Source organism: Macadamia integrifolia, unplaced genomic scaffold (assembly GCF_013358625.1).
Source record: "Macadamia integrifolia cultivar HAES 741 unplaced genomic scaffold, SCU_Mint_v3 scaffold134, whole genome shotgun sequence".
NCBI classification, from domain to species: domain Eukaryota; kingdom Viridiplantae; phylum Streptophyta; class Magnoliopsida; order Proteales; family Proteaceae; genus Macadamia; species Macadamia integrifolia.
Window position 1 is genome coordinate 104,049 of NW_024868167.1, and position 25,688 is coordinate 129,736.

General features: G+C 41.3%; 1 protein-coding gene and 1 non-coding gene across 3 annotated transcripts; both read left to right on the forward strand.

Moving 5' to 3' along the window:
- Positions 1 to 2,927: 2,927 nt before the first annotated feature.
- On the forward strand, positions 2,928 to 4,604 carry LOC122063486. Of its 2 annotated transcripts, XR_006135353.1 has the most exons (4): positions 2,928 to 3,636; positions 3,741 to 4,041; positions 4,112 to 4,345; positions 4,409 to 4,604. XR_006135353.1 is itself a non-coding variant. In XM_042627183.1 (3 exons), the coding sequence occupies exons 1-3, from the start codon at positions 3,949 to 3,951 to the stop codon at positions 4,463 to 4,465; spliced, it is 384 nt and encodes a 127-aa protein (XP_042483117.1). In that variant the 5' UTR covers positions 2,928 to 3,948; the 3' UTR covers positions 4,466 to 4,604. The 2 variants fall into 2 exon arrangements, 1 of the variants encoding a protein (XP_042483117.1); XM_042627183.1 differs by having other exon boundaries at positions 2,928 to 4,041.
- Positions 4,605 to 20,954: 16,350 nt separating this feature from the next.
- LOC122063500 lies at positions 20,955 to 21,061 on the forward strand. Its single transcript, XR_006135358.1, has one exon. It is a non-coding gene; the product is annotated as a small nucleolar RNA R71 (small nucleolar RNA).
- Positions 21,062 to 25,688: the final 4,627 nt, after the last annotated feature.

Here is a 25,688-nt window from a genome sequence, read left to right on the forward strand (position 1 = left end):
ATTCCAAGGACACTCGGATAGAGGTTTAGCTAGGAAAGGCTATTTCTGAAAACAAATTGGATGACCTAAAAATGGATCGAAGAACTCCAAGGTCCCTAAGAACACTTTGAAAATCTGAACAGAGTTTCAGATCTTAACAAAGATCTCTTCGTAAAGTCGAAGAGCCTCAAAAAAGGGGGGTTCTATCTCAAGAATGCTTAAGAATGCTCAAGAACACTCATAAACAATCAAGAACACTCAAAAACACTCAAGGGAGGTGGCTCAAGAAGATACCAATTTTGGCTAAAAACTGGATCTAACTAAGAATTTGGATTAAAGATCTTCAAAATCCTAAAGAACACTTCAAAGATACAAATGAGTTTTCGGATCTTGATGAAGATTGCTCCGAAGATTAGAAGAAAATCAAGAAGGGGGAGGGGAGGAAAATTTTACTATGAAAGGGGAGGGGGATTCTAGTGTGTTGGTCTATTTTTTTTCTAAGGGAGGGGGATACTTATAGTTTTCCGGCCATATAGGAGAGGGGGAATCCCTTTATCCAGTGGATGAAAGGGGGGCTCTAGCCTAAAGTGAGGAGATAGGATTTTTATCCAATGGGTAAAGGGGGGGTTGAAGGAAAAAATGGGTGGGAGGGATTTTTTCCAGTGGGTAAAAGGGGGTTTTCAAAAATATGGGAGGATAGATAATTTTTAACTGGAAAAAGGAAATTTTCATAAAAACAAGAGGAGAGAGAAATTTTAGCCAAAAAAAGGTGATTTTTGGAAAAAGGAGAGGAGAGATAAATTTTAGTTGAAAAAAGGTGATTTTCAAAAAAGCGTGAGGAGAGAGAAGGTTTAACCAAAAAAGGTAATTTCTTGAAAAGCAAGAGGAGAGAGAAGGTTTAGCCAGAAAAGGTAGTTTTCAGAAAAGAGGGAGGAGAGAAAAGGTTTAGCCATAAAAGGTAACTTTTTAGAAAAGCAGGAGGAAAGAGAAGGTTTAGCCGAAAAAGACAGTTTTCAAAAAAGCAGGAGGGGAGAGAAAGTTTACGCAGGTAGTGCAGGTGATATCATAGGTGCATGAATGTATGAGTGTTTAGCCAATGTGCACAGTGTGAGCGAGTCAGGCTGGCATGGGTGTGGGGCCAGGCTGGCATGGGTGTGCGGGTGCATGAATGCATGGGCAGTAGGTGCATTCACGCATAGGTAGCAGCCAATGCACATGTGCATGATGGGGGTGCCGTAGTAGGGCCACGTGTGTAGGCCAATGCAGTGGAGGCACTAATCTGTTCCCATGGGGGCGTAGGCTAGCAAGCCCATGGGCAGCAGGGTGGGTAAGGTAGCAACGCCACGGGTCGGTGCCTACGGGGGCTTAGGCCAGTGCCGTGGAGGTGCTGGTCAATGCCCGCGGGGTACAGGCCAACAGGCCCATGGGCAACTGGGTGGGTAAGGTTGCATGACCATGGGCCAGTGCAGTGGAGGTGCTGGTCTGTGCCCTTGGCGGTGTAGACTAGCAGGCCTATTGGCAGCAGGGCTATGGATGGCTATGGGGCTATGTGCATGGCTGTGGGGCTTGGCATGGCTGTGTGCATGTGCTGCAGCTCGTGGGCAGCAAGCACTCCCATGGGCTAGCCTATTGGCTAGGGTGCGCAACACTAACGTGATTATAGGTTTTTCTGGTGATGATTACGGGAGATCCATCGGTCCAATTTTGGCAAATCATATATCATCAAAATCATATTTCTAAGCACTATTCATCTGTACAGTCATCTTGACCAGATTCCTTCATATACAAGAAGTCAAAATTAGACCTTCCTCTCTCCCACATGACGATTTCCAGGGTTTTGGGTAGGGAAATATTTCCATTAACACCTCTGTCGGTCGGAAGCTGAAAGTCGCACCCAAGATCCATATTTCATCATAGCCAGAGGAAGGTGACAAATTTGGGTGTCTATAGATTGCCCCTCTTTGGCTGAGGCCTACGTCAAAGGCTGAAGGCCAAAGAAAAGAACGACCACATTTTTTCATCCAGAGCATATACTGCCGTAATCTTGCTCAGTTAAGACTTCCAGAAACTTCTTTTCTCCCCTTGATTTTTTCCTTGATTCTTGATTTTTGGATTAGAATTTGATTTTTTATGTTAATTTAGAATTTAATTCTTGATGTTGATTTGGAATCCTTTTATTCTTGATGCTTAATTCAGAATCTAATAAATTTTTTTTTTTGGAAGAAATTTTTTTATATAAAATGGGTCCCCTCCCCTGTTTATTCTTCATTCTAACTTTTCTGAGTGAAGTGAGTTCCTAGAACCCTCTGGTTTTTCTTGAAGTTTCTCCTTTTGTTTATGGTGTTCTTCATTTTGCTCTTGCAGTTCTTGAAGATATTCATCTTGTTCTTGAGGGAGGAGCTATTTGGAGAATTTGATATTCTTGAGGGCTTTTGTGTAATTTGGAAACTTTTTGGGGCTTATAATTTTTGAAAGTTTGCAGGGCTTTTTGCAATTTCTAAAAATATGACTGAAAGTAGGAAGAAGAAGACTCTGGGAGAGGTTCAACTTGAGAGTTGCAGCAATCTTTCCCACAGGGATGAGGGCCAGGCCGATTGGTATTCTGGGCAAACCCTTCACAACAGCCGGAATCACACTTGCAACTCCATATGGGGTTCCTAGATAAGTCTTTACATTTCATTCATTATTTTGATCATCTTTTATTACTGTTTTGTATTGTCTTTGCTTTTTACTATTTCTTATCTTTTATTATTTATTTATTGTTTCTATTAGCATGAGGGGAAGGAACCGCCTACCATGGCCTCCTATGGCCATCTGAACATGGTTCAGTCCTGACATAGGATGCTCCCTCATAGGGTGAAGGAGATGGTTGATGATACCTATCTATGCCTATTAGCCCTTGTTGAGACCCGAAAGTTTAATATGACATTGGTGGGGGCCTTGATGGAGCGGTGGTGACCAAGTACTAGCACTTTCCACATTTTCCTATTGGTGAGGTTACCCTTATGCCTATGTGCTTTTATGCCTTGACAAGCATTTCATTTGGGGGTAGAACCATGACCCTACCCGTAGGATTCTCGACTACCAAGGAGTTCACAGATCTGACTGGTATCACCATTAAAGCCGGCTAGACGTGCATCCGCCTAGGGGAGATTAGTGCCCGATGGTGGAAAGTCAGCTTGGGGGAGAATCCAAGCAACATATCTCAGATAGAACGTTCCTTCCTACTATTTGTCATGGGTCAGTGCCTCTTCAGTGACCTCTGAGGGGGAGTAGATATCTGCCTGGTGGTCTTCCTCAAAGACCTTCGTATAGTAGATACTTGGGACTGGGACGGGGCTGCCTATGCATATGTCCTACTGTCCTTGGACCTACTATCCTATGGGGATAGGGCCTCAAGGGGGTAGGCTACATCATCCAAGTAACTTTCCTTCTCATATCTATTTTCTTTCAGTCATTTGGCCTACACGTTCTTACTTTGATTTCTTGAAACAACCCTTGTGTTTTGAGCATCTAGGAACCATAGTCCCTAAACTGAGGGATCCTGAGACATTCTTCTTCCCCCTGGCCACAAAATAGGGAGATAACTAGGTGGTCTGGGCCCAATGCCATACTCTGAGGACCATCGCTTGTTCTCTTTTGAATGATCTCACTAAGGTATGCCATGTCTGACATTGAAATTCTATTCTCCTGATGCTGTACTTACCCTTCCTTGGTTTTGCATGTTACTTGGAGACCATTCCATGACCTTGTGTTTTCAGATTCTAGGAGAGTCGTCTGGGTTCATCAACTGTCTGAGAACCAAGCCCTATTCCAGGGCCTGTGGGGCCATGCCTAGTACTTACGAGAGAGAGTAGTACTCCAGTGGTTAGACATCGATCCATGTCCTTCTCCCGGTGTTCCTCCACCCAGTATGCATTGTCCAGAGATTGTCCTTATAGACGAGATGAAGTACTTAGCTAATGAAGTATGGGAGGATCCTTTCTTGAATTGGATAGGGACTATGGAGCCTTCTTGGAGGAGGAGACAGTGTGCACCCGTCTCAATCCCAATGGTCCAGTGGTATGTTGCCCTTTCTTGAGTATTTCCTACAGATTCTTCCTTGTTTTGGTCTTGACTGATGTTCTTTCAGGGGAGAGTGAGGCATGTAGATCCTTTTGCTATTTGGTGGCATGCCAGTGCTACCAATCCTTCACAAACAAGGCCCTCTACCAATGCCAGTCGGTCTCTCAGAGTTGCTAACGTCTCCTTTCATGGCTTCCTTACCTGGACCTATCCTAACGTAGCCAACCCCGGTCTTCCTCATCTTTTGGAGCCGAACACAGATATAGATGCTTCCCTTGGGCTGCCTATTCCTTATGATTATGTGAGTATCTGATCATTTTCCAATTAACTCTTGACTTCCTTTGGCTGATATGCTCTTTTTAAGTGTCCCCGGAGGTCTATGCTGAGATTAGGAGGATGCACTATGGCCTATGCGAGGTGATAGTTACCAAGGATCAGGAGATTGCCCCGCGGGATGCACTGATTGAGGACCTGACCCACAGGCTGGAGTAGGTTGTAGTAGCATCTGTGGACTCCCTGGTGCTTCATGAGGATGGCTCAGAGTACGGTTCAGATGATGGCTTCTGACCCATAGAGATTTGTTCCTGTATTTACTACAAACACAAACATATGGATATTTTCTTTATTTTTTATTTTTCCTTCCCTTTGTCTATTCATTATTTTATTTCAGCATCTCTATGAAAACTTACTTTTGGCACAAAGAAAATCTTTCTTCTTTTTTTTGTTTTTTTGTTTGCTTGCAATGCTTAGGCACAATCAATTCCATAACTCAAGTCATAATTAAAATAATCAGGATAACACGAAAATCCAAATACTTCCTCATTTCATTACCAAGTGAATTACATGAAAAGAGTGACCACTTTCCTACCACAATGGGATAAGTGAATAATAAGGTGGGGAGACAATTCTTGAGGTGGGTGAAAGTTCACTAACTCTTCTAGGTCCATCTCCTCGAGCACATATTGTCAGCTGATGTTACATAAGAAAATAAAAGGACGTGTGAGTCAATCCCACCAATTTGATATAGTTGTGGCCAGGGGTCTTCATCAAAATATCTTCTTGTGGCTTCCTTGGGCACCTCCATGCGATATTCTGCACAGTCCTTTCCTGCAGGTACTTTCCCAATCGGTGATAAGGTTGAATTCTGAAACTTCTCTCTTATCCCGGTAATAAAAAACTCCAATTGGGCTTCTCCTTAATGGTGTTGTGAGCTTCAGTTTCTTGAGGAGCCAAATCTAAAAAAATAGTAGGACTTCCCTGATAATGATCTAGTCCTAATCTATGGCCATAGCTCATGTCATCAAATCCATTGAACATTTCTGCAAGAACTGTAGGGACAATGTCACCTCCCTTCTTCAATTGTTTTACTACCTCAATCAGAATAGATGGTGCACTATGCCTGGGAGTGCGGAGAACATAACAAGCTATCATGAAAAGTAAAAAAGCATCTAGGGATCACCGCTGATGGATTCCTCCCATACCTAACAAACTGCTTACTTCTTCTTCTTTCCATCCGAAGAAACCTTGAATTTCCTCTAAGCAAGGTTTCTTCAACGAGGGTTGGAACAAACTTCCTTTGGGTGGAGCTAGCATAGAAACCCGAAATTTTTTAAGAGTTAGGCAAATCTCTGCTAATCCAAACCAAAATACATGTAGGTTGGCATCCCAGTGCTGAGGCACCTGTCGAAGTAATTGGTGATGTAGCTTCACACATTCAACTTGGCCAAGAAATGACACGTTCATGGATTCTAGCAATCCTGGTGCCCTCATATTTATGTCTAAGGTCCATTTCCTCAACATCTTATCCAATGAACGCATGAATTTTCCTGAAACCAATACAAACAACGAGATATGATGATTTATCAAAGCATTACTTATTGGCAAATGATTCAAACAAGCCTTTACCATTGTTGTATCAAGCTCTTCCTTTTTTCTTTTGACTTTGACTGATCAAGGGTGGAGAATAAACTGGCCTTGATAACCTGGTGTCGGGTGGCAATTTTCTTTTAGGGGATAGAATCCTGGATAAGAATGGATGGACCATAGGTGAATGACAAATACCTAATGGCCTTACATGCCAAATAGCGATTCTTGGGGGATAGGATCCTGGATAAGAAGTGACGGACCAATGGGTGGATGACAAATACCTAAAGGCCTTTCATGCCAAATGGTGATTTTTGGGGGACACAAACTATGATGATCTTTTAAGGTACTTTGATTATTAATCAAGGAACCGACTTATTGCCTTTAGATGGTTGAGACCGCACTTGCACATGTCAAGTTGCCTATATATCACTCGAAAGGAATCAGGTCTGATGTAGTTCAAGACATTCTCCCTTTTAGACATAATAATTCTTGAGTTAATCCATGTTAACCAATCTGGGTATTTCTTTGCCATTGTGGTCTACAAGTTTCATTGCTTTACCTAGTAGAATTTCTTTGACAGTGAATGGGCCGCTCCAGTCAGGCCTGAATTGTCCTCTTGGGTAATAAATTTTGGGGCTCTTTATTCTCGAAGAACAAGTTCACCTTCCTCTATGTGATGGGGCTTTAAATTCTTGTTAAAGGCCCTAGCCATTCTCAATTGATATTTCTTTAGATTATCCATGGCTTTCATGCGCCTTTCATTAAGAAAGTTGAACTCATGTCTAGACTTCATCTATTCTCCTTCAGGTAGCTGACTATCAAGGAGTACCCTTAAGGACGATGCCAGATTTTCACAGGTAGAACTGCCTCAACTCCATACACCAAAGAAAAAGGAGTTGCCCCTATCGAAGATCGTACAGAAGTCCGGTATGCCCATAAGGCAAGGGGTAACTTATCAGCCCAATCCTTGTGTGTTTCAACCATTTTTTGCAAAATGACTTTGATATTTTTGTTAGCTACTTCTACTGCCCTATTGGTTTGTGGCCTATAAGTGGTAGAACGATGCTTTCTGATACCAAATTTTATACATATTTTGTCAGTCTTACTCCAGAAGTGGGATCCTTGATCTGATATCAATTCTTGAGGTACCCCATATCAGGAAATGATGTTTTCCTAGATGAGCTTGGCCACCTTAGTAGATGTGAGGATTGCATAGGACTAAGCTTCTATCTAGTTGGTAAACTAATCAATGGCTACCAAGATGAACTCGTGGCCGTTGGATGTTTTAGGGTTAACTTTTCCAATGATATCAATGCCCCAAGTGGAGAATGGCCAAGGTGAACTGAGCGAATGCAACTCTGTTAGTGAGATATGTATGATGTTAGAAAATATCTAACACTTGTGGCATTTCTTGATAAAGTCCATGTAATTTGCTTCCATTGTGTTCCAGTAATATCATAGCCTGAGGATCTTCTTAGATAACATCTTGGCATTCATGTGGGGTCCACAGAGACCTTGTTAAATTTCTTCTATGATAGCTGTAGCTTGTTCCTCATCTACATACAACAACTGTATTCTGTCATAGGATCTTTTGTATAACAAATCCTCCTGGAAAATAAATTGGGTGGCATATCTCCTCAGAAACTTCTTTTCTCTATCAGTTGCTTCAATTGGATACTTCCTTTCCCTATTAAAATCTACTATGTAAGCGAACCAAGGCAGACCATCCACAGTGAGAGAGTTCACTGTATTCTGATAAATGGGTATGCTTCTTTGTTCTACCAAGAATGGTCAGACTCTAGCCATAGGGCTGCACTCTACCATAGAAGCCAAGGTTGTAAGGGTGTCAGTAAACCTGTTATTATCCCTCTAGAAGTATTCAAATATAATCTTCTCAAAGTGCTCAATCACCTCTTCTAAATGTTCTTGATATGATTTTGGCTTCTCATCTCTACTTTTCCACTCTCCCTGTATCTGACGGATTACAATGGATGAATCATCTTAAACCTTGATCCTTTTCACTCCAATAGTTAAAGTAGTTTCAAGACCCAAAGCACAAGCTTCATATTCGGCAATATTGCTGGTATAGGGGAAGTCAAGGCAAAATGATGAAGGTAAATAAAGGCCGTCAGGAGTAATAAGTAATATTCCTGTGCCACATCCCTTTTAATTGGCTACTCCATCAAAGAATAACTGCCATTCATTAACCATATCTTCTTCCTCTACTGTTGTGATTCCTTCATTGGGAATGGCATTATCCAAGGATCGTCCCTCTTTTGTGGGGTGAGGAGCCAAATGATCAACTATCCCCTGCCCCTTGATAGATTTCTAAATAATATATGTGATGTCAAACTCTGATAGTAAAAGTAACAAACATGCCATCCTTCTTGTTAAGGCCAGTTTCTCAAAGAGATATTTAATGGGATCCATCTTTGAGATCAAGTGTACTAGGTAAGAAACCATATATTGTTGCAACCTTTTAGTTGTCCAAATCAATGCAACTCAAGTTCTCTCCAAAGATGTGTACCTTATCTCATATTCTAGAAACTTCTTGCTGAGGTAATATATTGCATCCTCTACCCACTTTTCTATTTCCTTTTGCGCTAGCAAAGAGCCCATGGAATATTCTCCCATAGATAGATACAACAAAAGTGGTTCTCCTTCCACCGGCGGTGTCAATACTGGTGGGTTCATAAGGTATTCCTCGATCTTGTCAAATGCTTGTTGACATTGGTCATTCCATTCCGTGGGCTGAGCCTTCTTCAGCAACTTGAAAATTAGTTCACAGATTGTAGTCAACTAAGCTATGAATCTACTAATATGTTGGATGTGACTTAAAAATCCTCGTATTTGCTTCTCAGTACAAGGCGTGGGCATTTTCTAAATTCCCTTGATCTTGATAGGGTCGATTTCAATGCCTCTTTCACTTACCAAGAAGCCTAACAACTTTCCTGTCGTTGCCTCGAATACACACTTATGAGGGTTCAACTTCAGCTGATACTTCTTAATTCTTTCAAAGAATTGCCTTCGTGTAGGAATATGACCCTCTCGATCTTTTGACTTTACTATCATGTCATCCACATAGACTTCCACATCTTTGTTGATCATGTCATGCAATATGGCTGTGGCCACTTTTTGATAAGTTGCCTCAGCATTCTTCAGTCCAAAAGGCATCACCTTGTAACAATAGGCTCCCCACAGAGTGGTGAAGGCTGTTTTCTCATGATCCTCTGGGTGCATGCTATTTTTATTATATCCCGAGAATCCATCCATGAATGATAACAAAGCATGCCCCATCATTTTATCCACCAATATGTCAATGTGAGGTAATGGGAAATCATCCTTAGGGCTTACTTTGTTAAGATCTCGGAAGTCTACACACATTTGTACCTTTCCATCTTTCTTCGGTAGTGGTACAATATTGGCCAACCATTGGGGGTACTTTACCACTTGTAGGAAACCCGCATTCCATTGCTTCACAACTTTTTCTCTGACCTTCTCACTCCATTCTGGCCGCATTCTTCAGAGTTTCTGTTTTACCTGCTTTACCACAGGGTAAGTCAAAAATCGATGCTGCACAATGTTGGGGTCGATACCAAGCATATCCTCATAAGACCAAGCAAAGGCCTCGGCGAATTCCTTTAGAAGATTACTCATCCATTCTGCTTCTTTGTCATAAGGGTAGTGCCAATTTTTCCCTCTCAAAGGCATTGGTTGGTTCCTAGATTAATAACCTGAGTATCCTCACGGATGAGTTGGGCTTTCTTTGGTTTGCATTGCTCTATTAATTCTTGATATTTATTAAGATCATCATTGGAGAAAGGAGGCAAGTCATAATCGAAATTAGAAATTTCATTCATGAAAGAAGGAGTAATAGACTTGACATATAAGGACTTTGGACTCTTCTCAAAAGGGGAGATTGACATAGAATCACAAACAACAGATTTGACTACATAGTCGATAACTGGCTTGATGCTTTTGCTAGGGGTAATCAGGCTAGTTGACTCAATAGCATGAGCAAACTTGAAGTTTTCCCTTCAATGCTTGTCCAGTTCAGGCATGGTTTAATGGCTTGATGGATGAGGAGGTGTGGCAAAGGGCCTTCTTCTCCATTTGAGAAAGTTGCTGCTATTTCTTTAGTGGCACAATAGTTCCTCTGGACATGTGCCCGCTTCTTTATGTATACCAGTTGATCAATCTCGTGCTCTCGGAAGCCAAACTTTCTGAGGGGTGAAGATCGATGGAGACTGCACAATCCTTTTTCTATGAAGTCTACCTTTTCAAGCCTGTTGAGGGATGTCATCCCGATACCTGGATCACATCTTTGACCACCTTCATAATCCTTCCCATTGCAATTAGTTCGGGCACAATACATACAAACCATCATCCTCTGTGTTGTCCTCTGTTTTTCATACACACTTCTTCCTCTGAAAGAATGGGGCTTGAACTTATGCAACTCTCATGCTCTTGGCTCTTATAGGAGAGAGCAAATGAAGCCTTTCAAATCAATGGGACACAGCAAACTCTAGGTGAGCCTTATATTCTTCTCCCATTCTCTCTTCATAAGAACTCAAGGACTAAGTGCCTCCTTCGATTGGATCAATGTTGTAGGATTACCAGAGGAAGACCAAGTCTCAATCAGTGCAATTTCTGCTATCCCAGTGATGCAACTATCATGGTCACCTTCTTTGACTAGCATTTTCTGTTGTTCCACTTCATGAGTCACCTAAATGAACTCATCTTGGAAGAAAATTTCAAGTCCTGGTTGCATCTTGACGGAGGTTTCATCAAACCACAGCTCCATATTTCTATAAAAGGGGAAATCCTCTCCTTCTTTCACAAAGTATCCATTGAGAGTAGGGTAGTAAGTGACGGAGATCTTCCTAGTCATCCTTAGCACTTTCTTTCACAAAGTATCCATTCTTTTATTTGTTCACCACCAACCTAGGCTGCTTTGGAACTCTTTGGTGATATTTCCCCAGTCCCATACCAGGAAAATACTGCATGTTCTTTATCATCTAATTTACTAGCGAACTCCAAATGGCTTTATAGTTAGCCAGGATTTTCTCCTTTGGAGCTTCTTTAGCAATGGCTGCGCAAGTGGTGCCTATTTCAAAACCACTTAGTTGCACCTTCTGGTCTTGGTCTTCCCCATTTTCAATGTTGGTCAGAGTGTTAACCACTTCAGGATCTCCAGCCAATAAGACTACCTTCCCCTCATGAATGAACTTCATTTTTTTATAGAGACTAGAGGACACCGCCTTCACTAGATGCAACCAAGGCCTTCCCAAGAGCATGTTAAAAGCTGCTGGTATATCAATGACTTGGAAATCAACATCAAACTTCACTGAGCCAATCTTTATAGTAAGGGTAATGATGCCAAGGATCTTCCTCTTGGTGTCATCGTATGCCCTTATGGTTTGGGTGGTTGGCCTCATTTCTTTTAAGGTGATGTCGATACTTTTTGCTGATCTCAATGGTAGCACATTCAAAGTGGACCCATTGTCAACAAGAACCTAGGGAACTATTTTGTCAAGGCATTGAACTGTAATGTGGAAAGCCCAATTATGTTGGGCTTCCTTAGGAAGCTCAGAATCTGAGAACATCAGGGACTGCACTGCATATATTGCTCCTACTATATATGTGAGGTGCATTGGATTTATCTCGATTGGCACTTGCACATTAGTGAGAGACTTCAAGACTGTTTCACGGTGCAAAGGGAATCCCGAAATGGAAATATTTGCCTGGGACTTCTTGAGTTGAGCCAAGACTAGGTTCTCTGGCTCTTTCTTCAGGCTCCTAGTTCCGGCCTCATTAGCCCTTGGCTGTTCTACTGCTAGAGCCTTGCATATGTAGTCTTTCCCACTTCTAGTTTCCATCACGTTGATTGGTTTTTTCACAATAATCTCAGTTGGATAACTATCTTCATCATCACTGTTGGTTAGGGTGATTATCCCCACCATAGAATCATCTTCTTCTGATTCTCCTTACTTGGGGTGGGAAGTCAAGGACCTCCACAAATATCCACTACCCTAGCTCCTAACTTCTTGACTACATTGGAAAGCTATTGGAATGCAGCGTCTACCGCCTCTACAATTGTGTCATATGATCTTCCAGATCATCCAATTGCTCCTGATAGTAAAAATCACTAATAGTTACTTCCCCTAACATTTTGTCAATTTCTTCTATCCTTTCTTGCATTCTCAATGTGTTGGAATACACTTCACACAATTTTTCTTCCAACTCAAATGTGGATTACTATTCATCCATATAAACTTGTGTTAGCTCTCTAGATGCTTCCACATTTTCTAAATCTGATGTAGAGTCATCTCCCTCCATGTATAGGGAAGGGTAAATGCCACTTGTTGGATCAACTATCAGATCATCATTGCTAATGGCGTAGACTGAGAAACATGTTGGATGTTTTGGTGAGTAATATTCCAACTCATCATCATAATCATTGTACCAAGGCCCATGGTAGTCATCTCAGTCTGGATACCCATCATCCACTAGAGAATCAAAGTCATCTCCATCCTTCTCGTTTTCATTTTTGTCCTCATCGTCATCGTCATCATCCTTTTCTTTTCTGATTTCACTCCCACTTGATTCTTCATAAAATTCCTTAGGGCAATCAAATTCTCTACATCCAAACGCTCATAGTATTCAAAGTGTACAAACCAAAAGATTTTTATAGGGTTTGTCCTATCATTACTAGTTCAAAGTTGGACTAGTCCTAACTCATCATCCTCTGTGTCAACTCCCTATGTAGATTAAGGAAGTATATTCTTTGATTTGCTCCCCTATGGCCAATGTGGTTACTTCTTTGAGAAGATCAACTATAATCTCTTCAATTACCTTTGGATTGTCTTCTGAAGTTACAGCAGTCTGAATTAGAGAAGTTGGATCACTCTCCTGGTCTTCCCCTAATGTCTTTACTGACCCTATTAATGAAGTCATCTTTGGGGAATCTGGTAGTGCAAGTATATCCTTCCAATCGTACCCGTCCATCCATCCTTCTTTTAGGTTATATACTGAACCTTGAGAATGAGATTGGTATAAGGGTGATGAGGGATATGAAGTGGGATGGTATGAAGATGATGTAATGTGAGAGGTAGGGTATGAAGATTGGGGGTGATAGGATGAAGAGGATCCTCCACTTTGATGGTGGGGGAAAGGTTGATGATATGGCAGAGGCTAATAATATGGTGGAGGCTGGTAATACGGTGTGGTGGATTCTTTTGATGAGGAGGGATGGACAGGGGTACTCGATTTTCTGACTCTTCCTCTGATGATTCTCTTTTTCTGGGAATTCTTATGATTCTAGCCCTTTGACTCATGACTCTCCTGTAAGCATGGGCATTCATATGATTCTTCCAAGCTCTAGGTACAATGAGTTAAGTGGGGTCACTCTCTATAGTTTCTTCATCCAGATTGTTCACATGACTAGGGAGTGGGATGGTATTGACATTAGGAGACTGCTTGATCTTGACCTTAATGGTTCCATTGTCTACCAAGTCCTGAATTACATTCTGTAAACCCAAACATCTTTTAGCATTGTGCCCCTTCTGAGTGTGGTAGGCATAATACTCATGATCCCTATACCAAGCTGGAGGAGGGTTGCTAATCACTCTTGGAGCCATTGTTCCTAGTAATCCTTTCTTCTTTAACTTTTTATATGCGGCTGTTATGGGCATTCCTAGATCAGAAAATTGCCTTCTTAGGTGAGGAGCCTTTTGGGCAGGTGCATCTGCTTGTATTATAAAGGGCTATGAAGAAGTGGCTAGTGAGACTGATTGCTGAACTGCACTCACAATATTAGTTTCCTGACCCTTTCCCCATCTGACTCAAGTGTTCTTGCTTGCATCTTGGGATGATCCTTGATACTATGCCTCTCTCAGAATTCTGTTCTCCACTCATGTGCTGGTGGTTATTAAGGCATCAAAAGTTTGCAAATGCTGATAGTAAAGAACATCATAATAGGGCCTCTTAAGTTCTCTATTAACATCTCTACCTACTCTACTTCTGAAGGCCTATCTGCCATTTTGGCAGCCTTGTCTCTGAATCTCATCAAGAAGGTGGTGAATTCTTCTTTAGGCTGCTGCCTCAACGTTTCAAGCACCTGACATTTCACATCCACCTCAGTATTCTATGAGTACTGTTTGGTGAAGGCATTCACCATCGCTGCCCAATTATGAGTTTGTGATTATTCCAACTGTGTGAGCCATCTCAGTGCTGGTCCTGATAGGGTTTACATGAAGGCTTGCCCCATCTGGTTATTTGTAAGTTGCCATGACTTGACAATGCTGATGAAGACTTTGAGATGAGCCATGGGATCTCCTGACCCATCAAACCTATCAATATACCACTTGATTTTATTTGAAATTCTTACCCCAGAGAAGAAACTCATTTTCACAGAATCCACTGCTTGGCCTTCTGAGCCTTTTCCTGCTCGAATCATGTGCTCGAATCATTCTCCAACTTCTCTTTGAGCTTCCTTTCTTTCTCTGTCTTCGAAGGCTTAAAGCGGACGTGTGCTACAAATTCCTCTTCTTCATCTACAATCACTACCCTAGGAGAAGGGACCCTGGAATAGGCCCTTTGTTGACCATTCAGACGAGTAGGTGAAGATCCTCTCTGACCAGCTGGTCAACACATGCTCTGGTTCTCCTGAGTCAACTTGGGAAGAATTTTCATGATGACCTGTAGCTCCATTCTGGTCTACATCTCTTGTAGCCGGTGCCAGCTCATTCTTGGGATCAGCTCTGGGAGGGTTCTGAAGTGTATGCAACATCTGAGCTATCCCTCTTTTAACTTCAGCCATTTCTATCTTTAAGTCTCCACAAGACAGACCCAAGCTTTTTCGGGTGTTTTCATATTGGGTGGATCCATACTTATTGGGTTGTAATCACCTAGTAGTAGACAATCTCGAAGAGATGACAGAGGTGATTCAGATTTAGGCGAGTCAACCGATTACCCTGACGTGTCCAAAGGGACCGCAGTAAATACTTGAGGTGTGGAATTGTGCCTGAACCAAAAGTGATTTATTTTAGGATTCTTGAATTCCCAACCCCTTGTTCATTCATTCACTAAATTAACAAACATTGGTAGGGGTGGATAGGGTTTGATGCCCTTGGTCCACACAATGCCATAAGCAGGAAGTTCATACAAATGGCTTGTTAAGAATATTCCCATAAGACATTTCATATACTAAAGTCATGCTTTCCTTGCTCTTTTCCCACTAGGTGTCCTTCCTTTTGATTTTCTCGAGACTTGATGTGACTCTGACGAGATTGCTCTTGAGTCACATATCTGGACTTTTTCCTTAAGGAGGAGGGACACCTTTTATCCAAAACCCACTTTAGGAAAGCAATTCTTTACGATGAGAATATAGTGTATGAACATTCCTTTTCAAGACCGCAAACAAGTTCTACAATTAGCATGTGGTGCTCCTAGCTTCTTCATCTATTTTCTACATGATGCAAGCATACAGTGGATGCAATAGGACCAACTAGGCTTCCTTGATAGGATCTATATTTGCAAGGTACGTGATCCATTTGATATACCCATAGGTATGAGATTAAGGGGGTGACTTCCTTTCCCATTACTTACACACAAGGTTAAGCAATTGGCCACGGGGTGGTGGACCCATGAGTGATTGTATGCAAAAGTGTAATGTAGGGTAACCATCATTCGATCTCAGAATGTAGTAAAGTGCTCAGACCTCCACAAGGGTGCTAACACCAATACAACATCCTCACCATTTGATGATGCATTCGATCTCAGAATGTTACAAAATGCACAGACCTCCCCGAGGGTACTAACACAAATACAACATCCTAGCCGTTTGATGATACCTTTCATTCTTATATAGGAAGTGGGTATCATTTGCTCTCAGAGTACTCTCCATGACATGTACTGATCTCCCTGAGGGTGCGGGCATGACAAGGAGTCCCTCATAAAATGATTTCACTTCGAGTATGATGCATGATGCAATTAGTGAATACAATTACAAACATAGGGTTAGTGAAACATGTTTTCAACCAAAGGTGGTGGAAAACGTTCTTGCATTTAAAGGTAGCATCTAGTATTGGAAGCTTGACATTTATCCCCAGTGGAGTCACCATTGTGAGGGTAGCGACCAGAGAAGAATGGAATATGCATCCCTGTCCTCTCTCCTCTCTCTCTCTCTCTCTCTCTCTCTCTCTACTTTTATAGGAGGGGAGGGGTTCGAGTCATGTGTGCTTTGCTTACGAGCCCCACACTGCCATATAGCCGCTTGGAGATACATGGAGGCCTATTTCACAAGAATATAAAATTTTTCATTTGAGATGGGGGTTTTGATGAAGGTCCAATTTGGGGATTGAGATCATGCAAATGGGGTTTGGAGTCACCACCTAGGGTTATGGGCTTAAGACCCAGGGGTGGGCCCGATTCATGAGAAAAGTGCCCAAAATTTGATCTGGTCTAGAGATTTAGGGTAAGTGTTAGGTTACAGAGTTGGGAAGGTGTTAAGCACCCAGTCTGCCTGGTTCAAACCAGTCTTCTTGCAAGATGCTTGAGAATGAAAATTTTCCATAACCATTACTATTCGATATATATGGCTAAGTCATCACACATATATACATTAATTGAATTCAAACTACTATATACACTAAAACAAGGCATTTACAAAGTCTACATTATGATGAGTTGGTTGAGACATTATACTTGAACTTAACCCCTGTTTTGGGGTCAAGAGGGGTGAGTCCCTAACTTGTTCCGATTCGGACTGTCCTTCAGATTCTCTTGGGTCAAGGGAAGATGGTCTTGACCTCCAACTTCCTTTCTTGGGAGACGCTTATTTTGATAGTATTCCGACAGAGTTTTGGCTAGGAATGATTGCTTTTAGATTTGGATTCGGATAAAGCTTTGGCTAGGATAGGCTATTTCTGGATTTGGATTCGGACAGAGCTTTGGCTAAGGGAAGGCTATTTCAAGATTTGGATTCAGATAGAACTTTGGCTAGGGAAGGTTATTTTCGGACTTCAGATGAGGTGGCACTCTGGCAGAGCTTCCACTGGGAATGTTATTTTCGGATTTAGGATGAGGTGGCACTCCAATATAGCTTCCGCTGGGGATAGGCTAAGGGAGGGCTAGGCTAAGGTGGCACTTCGACAGAGCCTCTACTGAGAATGGCTATTTCTAGAAAGATTCTAAGACACTTGATAGAGGTTTGGCTAGGAAAGGCTATTTCTAAAAAGAATCAGGCTGACCTAAAAAAAGATTGAAGAACTCCAAAGTCTCAAAGAACACTTTGAAGATCCGAACAGAGTTTCAGATCTTAACAAAGATCTCTTCGTAGACCCAAAGAACCTCAAAAAAGGGGGGTTTCTATCTCAATAATGCTCAAGAACACTCAAGGGAGGTGGCTTAAGAACATACTATTTTTGGTTAAAAATTGGATCTAACTAAGAATTTGGATTGAAGACCTTCAAGATCCCAAAGAACACTTCAAAGATCTGAATTTCAGATCTTGACGAAGACTGCTCTGAAGATCAGAAGAAAATTAAGAAGGGGGAGGGGAGAAAAATTTTAGCATGAAAGGGGAGGGGGATTTTGGTGTGTTGGTCTGTTTCTCTTCTAAGGGAGGGAGTATTTATAGTTTTTTCTGGCCAAATAGGAGAGGGGGAATCCCTTCATCCAGTGGATGAAAGGGGGCTCTTGCCTAACGTGAGGAGATAGGATTTTTGTCCAACGGGTAAAGGGGGTTAAAGGAAAAAATGGGTGGGGAGGGCTTTTGCCCAATGGGTAAAAGGGGATTTTAAGAAAAAATGGGAAGAGAGAAATTTTAGCTAAAAAAATGTGATTTTTTCAAAAATGGGAGGAGAGAGAAATTTCAACTGGAAAAAGGTAATTTTTGGAAAATGGGAGGAGAGAGAAATTTCAACTGGAAAAAGGTAATTTTTGGAAAAAGGGAGGAGAGAGAAATTTTAGCTAGTGAAAAAGGTAGTTTTGGAAAAGTAGGAGGAGAGAGAAGGTTTAGCCAAAAAATGTAGTTTTCAAAAAAAGGGAGGAGAGAGAAAGATTAGGTAGGTAGTGTGGGTGATATCACGGGTGAGTGAATGCATGGGTGTGCAGGCAATGTGCACAGTGTATACGGGTCATGCATGAGCAGTATTCGCGTGCATGCATGGGCAGCAGTCGCGTGCACGCATAGGCAGCAGCCAGTGCATGCAGGTGTGCGGGCTAACCTACTGGCCAGCATGCACATGTGCATGAGGGGGTGTAGTAGCTGGGCCGCGGACCTGTGCCCGCGGGGGCGTAGGCTAGCAGGCCATGGGCAACTGGGTGGGCAAGGTTACAAGGCCGCGGGCCTGTGCCCACATGGGTGTAGGCCAACAGGGCTATGTGCATGACTGAGGGGCTGTGTGTATGGCTATGTGCATGGCTATGGGGCTGTGTGCATGGCTATATGCATGGCTGTGAGGCTTGGCATGGCTGCTTGCATGTACTGTAGCCTGTGGGCACCGAGCATGCGTGGGTTGGCCTATTGGCCAGAGTGCGCAGTGCATACACAATTATGGGTTTTTCTGGTGATGCTTACAGGAGATCCGTCGGTTTGATTTTATCATATCATATATCGTCAGAATCGTATTTTTGAGTACTATTCATTTGTACGGTCATTTTGACCAGATTGCTTCATATATAAAAGTCAAAATTAGACCTTCCTCTCTCCCGTGTGGGGATTTCTAGGGTTTTGGGTAGGGGAATGTTTCCATCAGCACCTCTATCGGTCGGAAGCCAGAAGTCATGCCCAAGATCCATATTTCATCATAGCCAAAGGAGGGTGACAAAATTGGGTGTCTACAGGGTTCCATGGATGGTTTGGAATCCTCTATAAGATGTATATGATGTTGCACAATAGAAGGGCTTATACCCTTGATGTCAGCCATAGTCCAACCTAGGGATTCCTTATTATATTTTAACACTTTAAGCAATTCCTCTTCCTGGCTAGAAGTCAAATCTGAAGAAATTATTACTGGAAGAGTCTGGTCAGGCCCTAGGAAAGCATACCTCAAATTAGATGGCAATTCCTTAAGATCTAGCTTAGAAGGTTCAACTATTGAAGGTTTGGGGATAGGATTGGAACGGAGTCCTAAGGGCTCCATAGGTGTGTAAATACTCAAGACTTCAGAAAAGAAATTTTCATTATCATCATCCAACTCATCTATACACTTTTGGAATTATGAATCAAATCAATATCAAAATTGGTAATTAAATTATCAGAAAAATCCAAAATATTCTCAAGCTTATTGAACTCTTCTTCTATATTTGGTTGCTTGCCTATCCTAGACATGTTAAACTTAATAGTTTGGTTGCCAAAAGATAACCTTAGGAAACCATTCCAGCAATTGATTAATGTATTACTAGTAGCTAGGAATGATCTTCCTAGAATTATTGGAATCTCATACTACACAATGAAATCAACAGGAAAAATAAATTCCCCCACTTTAAGTAAGACATCGTCAATCATCCCTTTAGGAATCTTAATAAACCCATCTACCAACTGAAGAGTGGTTCCAGTGGCTTTTAATTCTCCCGATCCTAGTTTTTTATACACATGGTAAGGCAAAAGATTCACACTTGCGCCAAGGTCAAGTAAGGCATGCTCAATGCAGGTGTTGCCTATGACACAAGCAATGATAGGGCTCCCTGGATCCTTATACTTGGAGGCTATAGTTTGAGTAATTATGGAACTAACATTACCTACCAAGAATACCTTTTTGGGCACACTAGTGATATGTTTATGAGTACACAAATCTTTTAGAACCTTAGCATAGGCAGTGATCTGGGATATAGCATCCAAAAGAGGGATGTTCACTTCTACCTTTTTGAAGACTTCGAAAATCTTGTCCATGAAAGAAGTCTTCTTTTTGTTTACCAAGCGATTAGGAAAAGGGATAGGTGGAACATAAGGACTATTAGGAATTTCCTCTTTTTCAAAAGAATTATTTTTTGTTTCCTCAACCAAATCATCTTTAGATACTTTAGGTTCATCAGACGAACCTGGAACAGGAGGCACACTCGTGTCCTCAATAAAAGGAGAGTTAACAGGAGTAATAGATGGGGAAGATTTAGGAATACTTTGTTGGTATTCTCGGTCACTCCTAAGGGCATAAACAACATTACATTGGTTGGAGGGCCCTTGTTGGGTATGACCTTGTACCACATTCAGTGATGCATTAGTGGGTGCTTGTGAACTAATAGGTTGATGCCTAGGGTTAGGCTTTGGTAGACTTGGCAATGTTCCCTTCTCCCTCTCATATAGAATTGAAAAACTTGGGTGAGTTCTTTTGTAAGATTTTGATGGTTATTATGAGGAGGGCCATATTATTTTTCAAGTCACTTATTCTAGTTGCCTCTCTAGTGTTGGTATACCCAGGGGGTTACTGATAAGATGATATGAGAGGGGGCCAAGGAATACTAGCCTGAGGCCCTACATTTGGCCTAGGAAAAGTATTTGGAGCAAAAGATTGTTGTGTAGAGGGAGGTCTTTGAGTTCTAGGTTGACCTTGATTATGGAAATTGAAAGGCCCTGCTTGGTTGCCCTGATTCCAGGAGAAATTTGGGTGATTTTTCCATCCTGGATTGTAGGTGTTACTATATGGATTATTTTGATAGAAGGCATTAACGCTTTCATTCGAAGTGCCCCCAGAGCTGTTGGGGCATTCTTCTATGACATGCCCAGGGGACTGGCACCAAGCACACATCTTAACCAAATTGACTAATGATGGCTCTCTAGGAACAATAGCCTCAATCCTCTTGATTAGGCTATCTAAATGGTCTTCCTTGGCTACTACCCAATCCAAAAAATATCCTTTCACTCCTATGGTTCTTTCACTTACTCGCACTCATAGGTTTTATTAGCTAGGTCAAGTAAAAATTCTCATGCCTCTCCTTCATCTGTAAAGGATGTGAATCCCCTAGAGCATATATAATCTATCATTTGTTTAGTTGAGAAATCAATACTCTCATAAATAATCTGACATAAATGCCATAAGTCTAGGCCATGTTGAGGGCATTCTTGGAGTAGATCCTTGAATCTCTCCATAAGTTTAGAAAAGGACTTACTAGGCTTCTGTCTAAACTGGAGGATATCACTTCTGAGATTATTGGTCTTGTGAGTTGGGAAAAACTTTTTGAGGAAGACAACCATGAATATCTCTCATGTGGTAATGGAATTTGTGGATAACCCATACAACCACTTCTTAGCTTGGTCTTTTAATGCAAAAGTGATGAACCTAAGCTTAACAGCATTATCAGAAAGCTATTGGACTTTAATTACAAAGCATACCTCTTCAAATTCCCCAAGGAATAGGTATGCATCCTCAGAGGGCAGCCCATGAAAATGGGGCAACATAGTGATGAACTGAGATATGAGCTCATAATTATTGCCTTGGGCTTGTGGTAGAACTATGCAGGAAGGTTGGGCTGTTCTAGCAGGATAGAACCTATCTTTCAGAGATTTAGGAGAAGGGTTTTACTGTTGGTCTCCCATATTGAAAGGTACTAAAGAGAGTAAATGTATAGGGTCACTCTTTCTAACCTATTTGCACTATTATGTACCCACCCAACACTCATGCGATAGAACACTATCCACAACTAGAATAAAACAAATCACAAACATAAAAGAATGAAAATTTTTTTGAAAACTTTTATTGTACTCAACTGAGCTATAAACCAACTAATGTATTGATTATACCCCAAGAATCCTCATATTTCCTTATCAGTATGGGGCGTGGGCATCTCTTGAATTGGTTTGATCTTGATAGGGTCAACTTTGATGCCACTTTCACTCACCAAGAATCCCAACAATTTCCCTGTCGTTGCCCCAAATACACATTTTTAAGGATTCAACTTCAGCTGATGCTTCTTAATTCTTTTAAAAAATCTCCTTAATGCAGGAACATGCCCTAGTCAGTCCTTTGACTTCACTATCATGTCATCCACATAGACCTCCACCTCTTTGTGCATCATGTCATGTAGGATGGTTGTAGCTACTCCCTGATAAGTTACCTCGACATTCTTTAATCCAAAGGGCATCATTTTGTAATAATAAGTTCCCCATGGGGTAGTGAAGGCTGTCTTTTTGCAAACATCGAGGTGCATACTTACTTGATTGTATCCTGAGAATCCATCCATAAATGATAGTAGGGCATACCCCACTGTATTGTCAACCAACACATCAATGTGGGGTAGTGGAAAATTATCTTTTGGACTTACTTTGTTAAGATCCCAGAAGTTGACACACATGCACACCTTACCATCTTTTTTGAGGACCGAAACTATGTTAGCCAACCATTGAGGATACTTCACTACTTGTTGAAACCCTATATTCCACTACTGCATGACCTCTTCCCTGATCTTCTCACTCCATTCTGGGCGCATCCTTCTGAGCTTTTGTTTGATTGGATTAGCATTGAGATAAGTCGGTAAATGGTATTACACAATGTTGGGATCTATCCCAGGAATATGCTTGTAGGACCAAGTGAAGACTTCCATGAATTCTTTCAAAAGGCTAACCATCTGTCCCACTTCATCATACAAGGTGGTACCAATTTTCACCTCTCAAGGGCATTGGTTAGTTCCCAAATTAATAACCCAAGTATCCTCACAGATTGGTTGGGCCTTTTTTGGTTTGCATTGTTTTATTAAGTTAGGATATTCATTATGATCATCATCAAAAAAAGGAGGCAAGTCATACTCAGAATTAGAGATTTCATTAATAAAAGAGGATGTAATAGACTAGAAATACATGAACTCTGAATTAAAAGGAAATATAGACATATAACTATGAACAGGAGACTCAACAACAAACTCGATAACTAACTCGATGCTTTTATTAGTGGTACCCAAGTTGGTTGACTTAGTAGCATGAGTGAACTTGAAGTTCTTTCAAATGCATGTCCAGTTTAGGAGTGGCTAGTTGGCTTGATGGATGAGTAGGTGTGGTAACGAGCCTTCTTCTTCCCCTAGAATTGATATGGCTACCTCTTCAGTGGTCCAAGTATTATGCAACATTGCTTTCCAATAAACCCCAATGCAAGGCCCATCAAACTAAAGTGTAAAAGAATGTGTCTTGAATGGAGTGAGAAAATAAGGGAATAAGTGATGAAACAATGGAATGCTGGCTTCTTGCAAGTGGTGGAATACCCCTAATGGTTGTGTAATAGCCTGAAATTTGAAGCAACTGAGCTCAAGTGTATGGCCTAACTCACAGCTGGAAGTGGGTTGCCTTGCTGTGGATTTATTGTATAGGCTGACCCATAGACCCAAAGAAAGAGTGCAAATGGTCAGAAGAGAGATGGGACCAATCCTACTTTGGCTGGACATGTAAGCCCAAGAGGTAGGATAGCAACTGGATCATAGAGAAGAGACCTAGCAGGTCCTACATTGGCAAATTGGCCAACCTATTTGAGTGGCAGAATATAAAAAATTAGATTTTTTTGTTGTGGGCCCCACCCCTTTTGTAGTGTGATTCTTCCCACTCTTGCCATGTGTAAAGCCATGTTTGGGGATCCTAATGCATTAATCACCATAAAGGTCAGTGGAGTCTATATTTAAGTATTTAATTTTAAAACTATTGAATTAATGGGTTAATTTGAGGGTGTATAGCCAAATAGGCCCTAAGGGCTATTTTGGCTGGGTATTTAAGAGATGGGGCTGCTAGTGTTCACTATTTTGCTGCTGAAATTCAGTGGAATAGAGAAGAAGGCAAGAAGAGGAAGAAGGAAGGAAGAAAGAAGAAGAAGAAGGAAGAAGGAGAGAGAGAGAGAGAGAGAGAGAGAGAGAGAGAGAGGAAGGAGAATTTGCTACCTCTGTTGCTATTGTCGAGGGGCTATAGCCAAGCTTGATGCTACTGCATCTTCTCTCACTTGTTGCTAGTAAGGCTATTAAGGCTAGGAATGAAGTCGATGAGCTGAACAACAGTACCTAGGTACTCCCTACCATGTCTGTAAGTCACAGACATCAAAAGAGGTAAATTACTCTGACTTATCCCAGTGAATTTAGCCAAGGTAGAATTCAGCAAAGGGTAAGGTTGTCTTTAATTTCAAATTGACAATGGAAATTTGACTATAAGGACTCAATTTAGCCTCCCACAGGAAAAGCTCCAATTTTTGGACCCCAATTAGGACCCAATTGGCTGTAGGGTGGTCGCAGAAACCCTAGGTCATGGGGTTTTTACTAATTAGGCTAAATTAATAGTAATTGGAAGTGGGGTTGAGTCCACATAAACCTAATTCTACCTAGAAAGGGGTAGAAATTATAGCTGGTACACCCAGGGTGGGAATTGGGCAAGTTGGAACCCAACTGACCTAGTGATTTGTCCTGAAAACCCAAATTGGACATGGGTAGGAATCCCATAAACTAGATTTCATGTAATTGGGTGTGTAAAGATGAAAAGTGAAGTGGGGTAGGCCTCTGCCTGCACATTTGAGCTAGAGTCCTAGTTGGTTCCGAAGAAACTCCATTGGAACCAAATCACATGTATTAGGGTTCAAGTGAAATGAACTGTAATTGACCAATTTGAACCCCTACCTATGTTTAACATGGTTTGGAAACCTTATAGGACAGACTTGGATTTGTGGGATTTCATCCAAAATTATTCTATCCAAGAGAAGGTAGAAATTCTGTTGCTAAGAGCCTATCTTGTTAAGCAACCGGCTAGCTAGTTTGCCCTTGATAGTACTGCTAGGGCTATCAATTCCAGGCCCACACCGGTAGGCTCAACTAAGCCTTATACGTTTATGGTCCGACCTAGACCGGTCTGATTAATAAATGTGTCGAGCTATAAATGGTAGTACATGGTGTAGCCGCCTAGCCCAACGGACACCCAATCAACCTGACACATTTACAAGCCCAACTTGAACCGACTCATTTAAGCTCAACCTAGCCCAACCCTTTTAATATTATTTGTATTTTTTTATTTCCTTCTTTTTTCTTTTTCTCTTTCCTATTTTTTCTCTCTTTTCTTCAAACTTGTGCACAACCCTCCCCTTTGGATGATTTTTCTTGCTTTGCTTTGACCAATCTTCTAATTTAATGGGAAATCTCATCTATGCCCTTGGTGCTTTAAGTAGGTGGAAAATAGGATGGAGAAAATCTTCATAAAATCTCCAAAAAAAGAGAATCGACCAAAGTGAAGGAGAGAGAGTCTTCAATGCCCCATGTGTGTCCCTCCATCTTGTTCGCATATAAAATATTCCCCTGGGACAACTACTGAAGGGCTAACCTGCATCTCAGTTCAGTTCTGGTCCATTATTCTTTTTTTTTTTACACAAAAAGAATAATTGCATGTACGTGTGTCTAAACGAATGTGTACTTTTAATGCAACATGTCCATCTTACTCAGAATTTCGTCCTCTTCATAGCCATAAAAGAAACAAGACCTCTTTATGTGTAAAATTGGAGATATGGTGCCTAATATCCTTAATGCCTTGTAAATGCAAAACCTACAAAAAGAGAGTAAATCCCAAGGTAGCTCTATTCTAAATATGTAAAATGCATGCTTTTTACCCTAAGATTTCACACATAAATGTGCTCATTATATTTTATTTTTTATTTTTTTAATACTATTTGTATTTAGTGCTAAGGCTATGTGATATATACAGTTGAAATGGTGGTGAATGTTATCTGAACTTTCATCTTTTGCAAACATGGTTTAATTGATTTAAGCCTGCTCAACTTGAGTTGTGTAGGCATAGTTTAATTTATTTGAGTTCTGCTCGGTTATAGACC

Excerpts from the sequence above, each read along its gene's own strand:
- LOC122063486 (XM_042627183.1), top strand. The coding sequence starts at position 3,949 with ATGGGAGGATCCTTTCTTGAATTGGATAGGGACTATGGAGCCTTCTTG. Across the intron at positions 4,042-4,111 it reads TCAATCCCAATGGTCCAGTG|GGGAGAGTGAGGCATGTAGA; the intron begins GTATGTTGCCCT and ends ATGTTCTTTCAG. Across the intron at positions 4,346-4,408 it reads TGCCTATTCCTTATGATTAT|TGTCCCCGGAGGTCTATGCT; the intron begins GTGAGTATCTGA and ends GCTCTTTTTAAG.